This window comes from Aquarana catesbeiana, linkage group LG03 (assembly GCF_042186555.1).
Source record: "Aquarana catesbeiana isolate 2022-GZ linkage group LG03, ASM4218655v1, whole genome shotgun sequence".
Classification (NCBI taxonomy): domain Eukaryota; kingdom Metazoa; phylum Chordata; class Amphibia; order Anura; family Ranidae; genus Aquarana; species Aquarana catesbeiana.
Window position 1 is genome coordinate 183,726,954 of NC_133326.1, and position 12,567 is coordinate 183,739,520.

The following is a 12,567-nucleotide window of genomic DNA, read 5'->3' on the forward strand; positions in this document are numbered from 1 at the left end:
ACTAAGCAAGGGGGCTTAATCGCCGCAATACCTGCAAAAGATTTTGACCAGAAGTGGTTTGCAAAGGAAAGTAACAAAGGACCGTGTGAAGAGCAGGACCTAGCGAGAAAAGAGTGTTGGAAAAGGCATCCTGCAGAGTTGTTAGCAGAAATTGAGCTAGGTGCACTTGGTACAGCTACTCCCCACCCCTCCCCAGGTCCTAAATCTGACATGTTGCAGCTTGTGGTAAGGCAATGTGAAAGCTCAGAGTAGGAGGCAAGGTCTCAAGTACCCACAAAACTCAGACACTCTGATAACAGGGCCCACCAACCAATGAAAATGAGATAGAATGTCCAAACGTCACTTACAGGCCATCTCTATAAAGTCCAGTCCAGCAGGGTCTTGAGGCAGTACTTAAAAAGCTAGACTGAGGAAAACCATGTCAGATAGCGGCAAATTAAAAACAAACCTCCAGCAACGCAAAGGAAAAAAGTCTTTACGGAAGACAAATTGAAGGAGAAAAAAGTGTTAGCCAAATAATAAGTTAGTCATTACAGAAGCAAAGCTAAAGAAAGGACAGCCACCCCCCTAAGACACTAGCAAAAAACTGAGGCATCCTGGTTGTAGGATGGGGTTAATCTGGGCTAGCCTAAATTTGCTAATTTCTAATCCTCATGTAGGTAGCAGAATGCCTGGAAGGTTATAGACTGTGTGTTTTTTATATTTACATGTACTATTGATTTTCTTTTTTCCATGCAGGCATTGTATATCCTTTTTTTTAAATACATGTGCAGTATAAATGTATTTTAATCATACAAACAAGTATTAAAAAGGACATATTTTGCTAAATATTTACTTAAAAATTATATACATTACATTTACAAAATATTAGATGTGCATTATCTCCAAGTACTTTATAGCCAAGATATTAACAGATATCTTACGGCATCTCTGTTACAAAAGGGATAGTGAGAGACATAGGACATACTATGCTGGAGGGAGAGCATGGATCATTTGTTTGTTTTCGATTCTTCTAGTAGTGCTAGAGAACTGTTTGGGGGCAGTATATACTGAACTGTTGATGCCTTTTTCCTCTGGTCTTGCTTTGGGTTAGTTACTAGAAGGAAAAACCTCTAGTATTCAAAGCAGGCATGCATAACCTGGAGGCTAAATCTTCTCTAAAACCTTAGGAAAAAAATTGTGCAAATCTTGTAAACGTCAGATGAATATTTCACTTATAAAAGATTTACAAAATCATGAATACTTTTTAACAGCTAAATGTTTAGTACTGGATACAGAAATTGTGATCTTATACTAAATACAAAACTGAAACTGCACAAATAAACAGCACCCAAAATTGAAAAAGGCAGGAAAAAATGAGTACCTGATGAAAAGGATCATCTCTATATTCCCTCTTCATGCATAAGTTGCCCTGATTAGTGTCGGCTTCCGTCTCACTGCTGCAGGAGGAACGGCATTCTGCACAGTGCAGCAAATCTTCCCACAGAACATCCTCAGTTTCTGACTCTGGTCTGGTGCTTTCAGAATCTTGTCGGGAACTCGAACAGCGGGAACTACAGCTGGTGCCCGATTTCTGCATATCCTGGAAGGCGATATAAATAATAATTAGTCAGAACATTAGATTGTTGACAGTCTCCTTCAGCTGCATTAGAAAAATGAAAAGCATGTAAAATCTAAAAGAAAATTCCCAGATATCACCCAAATATGAATTATTAAAAAAAAAAAAAATATTTGAATTGTTACGATTTTATTTTCTTGCTTGGGTACTATAAGGAGCCTATGAGCATTGCCATTATACAACCCCAATTCCAAAAAAGTTGGGTGGGGGGGCGTGGCTTGGACATGAGACGGTGAGGACGCTTCTCATGTGAGCTCCGGCGCCGACACCCTTTATATCGGCCTTTAAACAGCATTATCGAACACTCACAAACGGATGGCAAGTATGGGGAAGAGAACGGGCAAAGCTCAGCCCAAAAAGGGGACCCCCAAAAACACAATTAAACGATTCCTCGCTACGGAATCGGAGGATCCCGCGGAAACAGATGGCCTAGGCCGCACTCCACATGGATTGGGGGTAAGCTCCGCCTCCCGCCACAGGCCGGAATCCAAGCGCCGTTCTCCAGTATCCTCAGGAGGCTCTGATGAGGAGGGAAGCCCGATCAGACACACGGGAGTAGCGGAATTAATGAGCGGTCTCCCCACGAAGTCTGACCTAGCTTCTATGCTGCACGGACTGGAGAGGGTGATTAAAAAAGAGCTATCAGGGGTGAGAGCGGACCTAGCTCAAGTTTTGCAGCGTGTAAAGGAGACTGAACAGCGCCTCGATAGACACGCAGCAGCCATTAGGGACTTACAAACATCCACCCGCAATCTTAACCTGGCACACAGAATGGCTTTATACAAGATCGAGGACCAAGAGAATCGGAACAGGAGAAGCAATATCTGCATCAGGGGGTTGCCGGAGGCAACAAGAGATGATGACTTAACAGCCTCAGTTAGAGGTATCTTTAACAGCCTCCTGGGAAACCCTGCAGATCACCCCTTGAAGCTAGACAGGGTCCACAGAGCACTCCGGCCTCGTAATCTGGCTTCTGATACCCCTAGAGATATCATCTGCAGAGTGCACTACTATGAGAAAAGGAACTCATAATGCGCAGAGCAAGAGAAGCAGCTACACTGGAGTTCGATGGTGTTACCCTGTCCTTTTTTCCGGATCTCGCCAGAGAAACATTGGAAAGACGTAGAGCACTCAAACCCCTCACAGAAAAATTGAGGGTAGCTTCAATTAACTACCGTTGGGGATTTCCGGCCGCGCTTATAGCTCACAGGGATGGTAAAACTGCTATCAACACTCAGCCTACAGACCGGTATAGTTGACAAACTTGCTTGAGTTCCAATATCCGGATACCCAATAATTGTGTTCCTACCTTTTTCTTTTTGGGTTTTTTTAATTATTTATTTTGAGCTTATCCGAGGATTGTTATGTTTGATTTTCACCTGTCATAGGCTGGTTAAACATGATAGAGATATCAGGCAAACTGCTCAATCTCACACAGATTGGGAATAAGTTCCAGTTTACAGCAAAGTTATGGTTCACACTGTTAAATTTATTTGCTATTTCATGTGTCGGCGCCGGACCACGCAGTTGACGTTTGTCGATTTTTGACATGCGGGGTCTGGGCCCTACGTTGGCTTCACCTCCCATTGCGGGGGGGCGGGGATCCCGGTGTTCCACGGCGTCTCCTCCTCTAAGGGGTGGATGCTCTGGGTTGCCGGGCTCCTCGTCTATCCGTCTGTTGCACCGCAAGGCTTTGCGTGCACAAAAGAAATGTGTACATAGATGTTCCTCTTGTACTTTTCTTCTTGGTTTCCTTTTCCTTTTTCTCTCCCCTTCCTGCTGTTACCCCTCTCTTCTTTACCAGTCTGGCAGAATAAATATAGAAATGAAGGGTCCTACAAGAATCCAATGGCCACGATTAAATTAATCTCCCTTAATGTACGCGGGCTACATGCCCCTGGCAAAAGGCACTCATTATATAGAGAACTCGATCGCTTACATGGAGACATTATATTTCTCCAGGAAACCCATCTCACGCACACAACCTCAGTGAAGCTATACGCCCGCCATTATCCAACATGGCATTATAGCCTCTCTGATGTCACGAAAGCAAAAGGAGTGGCCATTGGGTTCCGGACGGGATCCTCTTTTACTCTTGAAGATACTCTCGCAGATCCACTAGGTAGATATCTGTTCTTGAGGGGCAGTCTGGGTAACTTGCCATGTACTTTAGCCACAGTTTATGCCCCGAATCAGGGACAGACCAGCTTCTTGGCTTCCACTCTAACGAAACTAAGAGATTTTTCACACGGATGCATTATACTAGCAGGAGATTTTATTGCTCCCTTGGAACCATCTCTAGATAGATCTTGTATTTCTCATAAATGCCCTACAATTCTACGAAAACAACTACAGGAATCACAACTTATAGATGTGTGGAGGATAATGCACCCGCGAGAAAAAGATTAGTTCCCTCGAGAAACACCATAAACTTTCTAATTCCCCACAAATCTTACACTCCCTCACCCAGAAAAGAGAGGAACTAAAAGCGCTATTTCACACAGAAAATACAGCCAGAATGCGTATAATATCACAGCATTTCTACGAATGGGGTAACAGACCTAGTTGCTTACTAGCCCGCTCGATTCAACAAAAAAAATCAGCCTCCTATATATCTAAAATAAAAACGTCAGCAGATGTTTTGCTACACAAAACGAGCGATATTGCGAAAGAATTTCGCTTCTTTTATCAAAAACTTTATAATGTTGGTAAAGGCATAACTGAAGGTACATCTAGAGACACACTTATCAAACAATATCTCAGGTTACCTAGTCTTCCTACTCAGGCACTCGAGGCTTTGGAGGAGGGGTTTTCCTCTGCGGAACTTGGGAAAGCATTGAAATCTATGGCTAATGGTAAAGCCCCGGGCCCAGATGGCTTCACGGTGGCATACTACCGTGCATTTTCAGGGACTTTGCTCCCACATCTGACGACATATGCTGACTCGATTTCCTCGGGGGGGGGGAAATAACTCCCTTAGAACACTTTCCCTGATTTCATATGTGCGACGGTGTTCCCAGCCCACCCTCCTCTTGTCAACTGATGCTGAAAAAGCGTTTGATAGGGTGGACTGGGAGTTCCTGATGTCTACATTATCGCACCTGGGATTGGGACCACACATGTTGGCCAGAATTTCGGCGTTATACCAATCCCCCTCTGCGCAACTACGAATCAATGGTACATTGAGTGAATCCTTGCTCCTACACAATGGCACCCGTCAGGGCTGTCCCCTCTCACCGATACTATTCGCACTTTCCCTAGAACCGTTTTTAGCTACGATTCGTAACGACCCCAATATTCATGGTATCAACATAGGATCAACGGAGCATAAATATGCAGCATATGCAGACGATATTTTATTTTACGTTCAACAGCCCCTTATTACACTCCCAAATCTTATGGAAGCTTTTCACAAATTTGGAACTCTTGCTAACTTTAAAATTAACACATCTAAATCAGAGATCTTAAATGTGTCCATCCCTCATAATACGACTACAACACTGAAACAATCATTCCCTTTTAGTTGGCAGCCCCACTCACTAAAATATTTAGGAATACAATTGACAGCTAATCCCTCCTCGCTATTTCGTAGAAATTATATACCCCTATTGAATTCTATTAAATCAGACTTACAGAGGTGGACCCAATTACCGGTAGCTCATACATGGTTAGGTCGAATTAGCATAGTGAAGATGAATGTGTTGCCCAGATTGCTCGTCATGTTTCAGATGTTACCGTATAAGATTCCACCTGGGTTTTTTAGACTAGTACAATCTATGGTCTGTAAGTATGTTTGGAATCGCAGACGTCCCAGACTCGCTTATAAATTTCTCATTAAACATAAGCATGAGGGAGGTTTGGCGATCCCGGACTTTAAGAGTTACTATCTCGCAATTCTATTAAACCGGATATCAGACTGGAAATACCATAGGAACTCAAAAATTTGGGTACAATTAGAAATGGAATTATGTGGTACGATGCCGTTTTCTTTAATCTGGATACCAAACAAATTTCGTAAGCTTGCATATACAACCTCCCCACTCACGAAATCAACCCTAGCAGCCTGGGACTCGATGTGCAAATCACAAAAATGGAGTTACAACTCTCCATTAATGCCACTCTCTGGTCATGATTATTTCCCCCCCGGAAATATGGATTCAAGGTTTAGCAACTGGATATCGGAATCTCCGCTTTTATTACACCAAGTAACCACAGATACAGGAATACTCCCCATTGACAGTCTGATTCCAACAACTCCTATTTCATTCATGGACTACTGGAAGTATCATCAACTTTCACTATTTGTCAAATCCCTCCCGCTGCCTTTACGATCTGAAACAGAGTTGAACCCAATTGAGTGTTTATTAGCAGGGGAACAATCACCAGAAAAAGCTATCTCACTCTTTTATAAAGCTATAATGTCCCTATCTCCGTTGACACAACTGCCATTTCTCCACAAATGGGAACAAGATCTCCACAGCCCAATAACGGACATTCAACGCACCACAATCCTACAGCTTTCATATACTTCCTCAATATCTTCAAGAGCAGCGGAAGCAAATTATAAACTCTTGACAAGATGGCATTACTCTCCGATAGTGCTACACGGAATGTTCCCAGCCAAATCAGATCTCTGTTGGAGAGGTTGTGGGGAAAAAGGGACTCATGCTCATATCTGGTGGGGATGCCCCCTAATCAAACCATATTGGTCCAACATTTTATTCTGGATAAAAAAAATACAAGGGTGTGAAGTTGTCAATGACCCGTGGGTAATACTATTTCATTGCACAAATGAACCAACAGGAGCATATAAAAAATCTATTACACCCCATCTTTTAAACGCGGCCAAAATGCTAATACCAAAATATTGGAAACTACAAATTATCCCCACGATGCGTCAATGGCTAAATGAGGTTGATTATATCTATCACATGGAAAGCAGCACGCTCACATTACGCAATAAATCTGATCTGGCTACTAAGATATGGTCCTGTTGGTTCGCGTTTAAGTTCTCAGTAGAGTATGCAGAAATAATGTCTCAATAGAGTATGTAGTTGAATTTACCTGCATTGTCTGAAGGAATTCTGCTAAGACTGGAAACTTTCCCCCTTTTTTTGTCTTCCCTTTCCTTTCTCCCCCCCCCCCCCCCCCATACTCTTTTTTTTTTTTCTCTTTTTTTTTTTTCTCTCTCTTCTCTTCATTTCCCGTTTTACTGTCAACTAACTTTTGAGTACAGTTGGTGGTAAGAGAAATATTTTAAGTTGGAATAGGTACCATGGATACCTAGCTCTAAATATTAGGAAGGATGATATCCCTAATTTGAAGACTACGCAGAAGTTAAAAGTAATGTTGTGGGTTATGTTATAAATCAGACAACACTTTCTTGATAGTGGTTTATTTGTCTATGGGGGTCCATGTACCTTACCACTGTATATGTATACCAATACTGTACAATGTTTAAATAATCTTCAATAAAAACTTATTGAACAAAAAAGTTGGGATGCTGTGTAAAATCTAAAAAACTGAATAAAAATGATTTGCAAATCTCATAAAACCCATATATTATTCACAATACAAAACAGAAAACATCAGATTTTTAATCTGTGAAAATGTGCCATTTTAAGAAAATAAGGTAGTTTTAAATTGATGGCGGCAGCAACACATCCCAAAAAAAAGTCTGGGAATTGATAAGACCAGTTGCTGGAGTTTTGGGAGTGGAATGTTGTCCCATTTTTGCCTGATATACGATTCAAAATGTGCCACAGTCCTGGGTCGTCTTTGTCATATTTTTAGTTTCAAGATGAGCCAAACATTTTCAGTTGGTGAAAGGTCTAGATTGCAGGTAGGCCAGTTAATCACCAGGACTCTTCTATTACAAAGCCATGCTGCTGTCATAGCTGCAGTATGCGGTTTAGCATTGTTCTGCTGAAGTATGCAAGGCCTTCTCTAAAAAAGAGGTTGTCTGGATGTGAGCATTTGCTGCTCGAAAACCTGGATATATATCTCTATCTTTTAACATTGATGGTGCCTTTCCAGATGTGCAAGCTTCCCATTCCATAGGCACTAATGCACCCCTGTACCATCAGAGACCTAGGCTTTTGAACTAAGCATGGATTGCAAGCAAGAAGGTTCCTCTCCTCTTTAGCCCAGAGGATGCGGCACTCGTGGTTGCCAAAATTTCAGTTTGTCGGACCAGAGTTTTCCACTTTGCAACAGACCATTTCAAATGAGCTTTGGCTCAGAGAAGACGGTGGCATTTCTGGATCATGTTTACATATGGCTTCTTCTTTGCATGACATACAGTGGGGACGAAAAGTATTCAGACCTCCTTAAATTTTTCACTTTGTTACATTGCAGCCATTTGCTAAAATCATTTAAGTTCATTTTTCCCTAATTAATGTACACACAGAACCCCATATTGACAGAAAAACACAGAATTGTTGACATTTTTGCAGATTTATTAAAAAAGAAAAACTGAAATATCACATGGTCCTAAGTATTCAGACCCTTTGCTGTGACACTCCTATTTAACTCAGGTGCTGTCCATTTCTTCTGATCATCCTTGAGATGGTTCTACACCTTCATTTGAGTCCAGCTGTGTTTGATTATACTGATTGGACTTGATTTGGAAAGACACACACCTTTCTATATAAAAGACCTTACAGCTCACAGTGCATGTCAGAGCAAATGAGAATCATGAGGTCAAAGGAACTGCCTGAAGAGCTCAGACAGATATGTGGCAAGGCACAGATCTGGCCAAGGTTACAAAAAAAAATTTCTGCTGCACTTAAGGTTCCTAAGAGCACAGTGGCCTCCATAATCCTTAAATGGAAGGCGTTTGGGACGACCAGAACCCTTCCTAGAGCTGGCCGTCCGGCAAAACTGAGCTATCGGGGGACAAGTGCCTTGGTGAGAGAGGTAAAGAAGAACCCAAAGATTACTGTGGCTGAGCTCCAGAGATGCAGTCGGGAGATGGGAGAAAGTTGTAGAAAGTCAACCATCACTGCAGCCATCCACCAGTCAGGGCTTTATGGCAGAGTGGCCCGACGGAAGCCTCTCCTCGTGCAAGACCCATAAAAGCCCGCATGGAGTTTGCTTAAAAAAAAAAAAAAAAAAAAAAAAAAAAAAAAAAAAAAAACACACCTGAAGAACTCCAAGATGGTGAGAAATAAGATTCTTTGGTCTGATGAGACCAAGATAGAACTTTTTGGCCTTAATTCTAAGCGTTATGTGTGGAGAAAACCAGGCACTGCTCATCACCTGTCCAATACAGTCCCAACAGTGAAGCGTGGTGGTGGCAGCATCATGCTGTGGGGGCGTTTTTCAGCTGCAGGGACAGGACGACTGGTTGCAATCGAGGGAAAGATGAATGCGGTCAAGTACAGGAATATCCTGAATGAAAACCTTCTCCAGAGTGCTCAGGACCTCAGACTGGGCCGAAGGTTTACCTTCCAACAAAACAATAACCCTAAGTACACAGCTAAAATAACAAAGGAGTGGTTTCACAACAACTCCGTGACTGTTCTTGAATTGGGTTTAAGCCAGAGCACTGACTTAAACCCAACTGAGCATCTCTGGAGAGACCTAAAAATGGCTGTCCACCAACCTTTACCATCCAACCTGACAGAACTGGAGAGGATCTGCAAGGAGGAATGGCAGAGGATCCCCAAATCCAGGTGTGAAAAACTTGTTGCATCTTTCCCAAAAAGACTCATGGCTGTATTCGATCAAAAGGGTGCTTCTACTAAATACTGAGCAAAGGGTCGGAATACTTAGGACCATGTGATATTTCAGTTTTTCTTTTTCAATAAATCTGCAAAAATGTCAATAATTCTGTGTTTTTCTGTCAATATGGGGTTCTGTGTGTACATTGAAGAAAAAAAAAATGAACTTAAACGATTTTAGCAAATGGCTGCTATATAACAAAGAGTGAAAAATTTAAGGGGGTCTGAATACTTTCCGTCCCCACTGTAGATTTACTTTGCATTTTTGGATGGCGCGGCAAACTGTGTTCACAGACAGTGATTTTTTGGAAGTATTCCTAAGCCCATACAGTGATGTCCATCACAGAATCATGCCTGTTTCTAATGCAGTGCCATCTGAGGGCCCAAAGATCCCAGGCATCCAATATTGCATTTCAGCCTTGTCCCTTGCACACAGATTTATCCAGATTCTCAGAATTTTTTAATATTATGCACTGTGGATGATTATATATCTAAAGTACTTGCAATTTTATGTTGAGGAACATTTTTCTGAAATTGTTCGACAATTTTTAGGCACAGCATTTCACAGCTTGGTGAACCTCCGCCCATCTTTACTTCTGAGACACTGAGAGTCTAAGATGCTTTTTTACACCTAATCAGGTTACTGACCTGTTACCAATTAACCTAAATATTTGCAAAATGTTTTACCAGCTCTTTCTTGTTCGTACTTTGCCAGCTTTTTGTTTCCCTATCCAAACTTTGAGACGTGTTGCTGCCATCAATTTCAAAATTAACTTTTTTTCCCCTTAAAATGGTCCATTTTCTCAGTTTAAACATTTGATATGTTTTATAGCTTCTATTGTGAATAAAATATGGATTTATGAGATTTTCAAATTATTGCATTCTGTTTTTATGTAGATTTTACACAGCGTCCCAACTTTTTTGGAATTAAGAGTTGTATAATGAATAAGCAACATTTAGGCCCCCTTTCACCCATGCGGACCGCTTGTCCATTTTTCATCCATCTGTTGATGGATGAAAAACAGACATTAATGCATCTCTATGGAAAAATGGATGTAAATGGATGATCATCTATTTATATCTGTTTCTGGCAACATTTTTGGAACGGATCAAAGCCCTATTTTTCTTCCATTACAAAAACGAACGGGATGAAAAAACGGATGTAAAAATGACACATGGTCCGTTTTTGCATGAAAACATGCCTCTGAGACTCACGTGGTTAAGGACTGTATAGCTGGCGGATGTAAAAAAAAACTACTGTATTTATCAGTGTATAACACGCACTTTTTCCCCCTGAAAACAGAGGACAAACAGTGCCTGCACGTTATACGCCGATACTATGTTTTACCAACAGGGGGTGGGGAACGGGCGGTCCGCCCAGGGAGTCACGTATTGGGGGGTGCCAGGCCGGCCGCCGCGCACCTCTCCTGGCCCTGGGACAGCACTGCCTGCATAGTCTAAAGTTGATAAAAAAATCACTTGCCAGCCCCTTCTCCTACACCGCTCCTCCTGTGTCAGTGTAATTATAAAACAAACCTTGCAAATATCTCAATAGCTCAGTTTTTTTCTGGCTGCTCTCCTCCTCCTGCTCCTAGCTTGAGATTGGAGGAGAGCGGTCACATGACCATATATGCAACGTCAGAGAGAGCAGTCATGCGACCAGGTCAGTGGAAAACACTGAGCTACTGAGATATATGGAAGCTTCATTTTACAATATGAGTGACACAGGAGGAGCAGTGTGGAAGGGGCCCGCAGTGATTTTTTTCTTAACTGTACAGAATGCTGGCAGCGCTGTCCCAGGAGACTTGGGGTCTCCTGGGAGTGCAGGGTGAGGGGGGCTGTGTACTGGATGGGGGGGTTGTGTACTGGGAAGGGGGAGGGGGACTGTTACTGTAACGGGGGCTGTGAAAAACATTTTCTCCTTAAACTTCCCTCTTACAATTGTGGTGCGTGTTATACGCCGATAAATACGGTATGTAAAAATTGATTAAAAACGTAATCTGTTTTTTCTTTGAAAAATACGTGACTTAACTGATGTGTGAAAGGTGCCTTATGCAGCCAGTTTGGGAACATTGTGATATCACTTTAAGGTAACCAAAAAGGTATTAAATCTTCAGTTATTTTAGGCACTTTCAGCAGCTGATTTAATCATTTACTGAGTATGTATTTTGTTTAATCCCCCCCCCCCCCCCCCCCCAAGTTCAAATGCTTTATTGAGGGTATATAAGATATAACAGAGGAAAGCATAAACGCGGATGCAGACGCTGAAATAAACATACGGATGGAACAATATTTCCGTTAAAAGGTATAATACATATGACACAATATAATGATTATCACTTGTCGCTAACCAAATAGTCAGTTAAGGAACCAGTCTCAGATCTCCATTTCTGGTGCATCATGCAGTGTTTGTTTCAGGAGCCTTATGGTCCCATTGGAGTGTTGAAACTTGTACCCTGACGGATGCCTATAGATGCTGCACCTTGCGTGATCACTTTTAAAAGGCGATATTTGACCCTCTGTAATTAAAGGGTCCATTCCCTCAGGTGAGAGGCCATCTTATCCTTTGGTGGAGGGCTGCCTGAATCACTTCTCTGCTTACGGGTGTCCGCTCGCACTTGAAGATGTTTTATTGATCTCTTCTATGGACTGATTTTTTTAATGTTTTTTTTATGTTTTATTTGGATTTTAGCGCTGCACTATCTGATATTTTAGTTAAGGAACCATAGCATTTCTTTGTTTTCTTTCATAGATTAAAGGGCGATTTGAAATAAGTTTGTTTTTATATAACGGATGTAATGTTGAGTCCACTGTGGTGATCGGAGATGTGGAGGTGGAGGTGTATGAGTGGGGGGGTGCATCAGGGGGAGGGGGTCAGTAATTTGTTATAAAGGGTGACTAGGGAATATTCTGGTTTCTTTAAGAAGTGTACTGAGGGGAATGGGAGGAGGGATTCTGGAGAGTTCTCTCTCTTTTTTCCTTACCACAACACTCAAGGCCCTATCAGGTTGTAGCATTTTTGTATTCGTCTGTCGTGACGAAATGTAGCCAGCAAGGTCAACGTGTGCTGAATTTAGAGGGGGCGTCTTGTTTGATGTATCATATCCTCCATTTCGGCATTTTTTTTGTATTCGTTTAAACCAATCTGTTATAGACTGCGGTTCTGGGGAGTGCCATTTGGCTGGGGCACACATCTTCGCCGCATTCACCATGTGCATGGCAAGT

The 12,567-nt window shown here is 42.0% G+C and overlaps 1 protein-coding gene across 2 annotated transcripts in view; it reads right to left on the minus strand.

Moving 5' to 3' along the window:
- Window positions 1-12,567, minus strand: part of PHTF2 (putative homeodomain transcription factor 2) — a 250,240-nt gene that overhangs the window by 40,968 nt on the left and 196,705 nt on the right. For both annotated transcript variants that reach the window (XM_073619589.1, XM_073619588.1), the window contains one exon: window positions 1,364-1,582. In XM_073619589.1, the coding sequence (XP_073475690.1) occupies window positions 1,364-1,582 (219 nt within the window). The remainder of the gene's footprint in view (window positions 1-1,363; window positions 1,583-12,567) is intronic.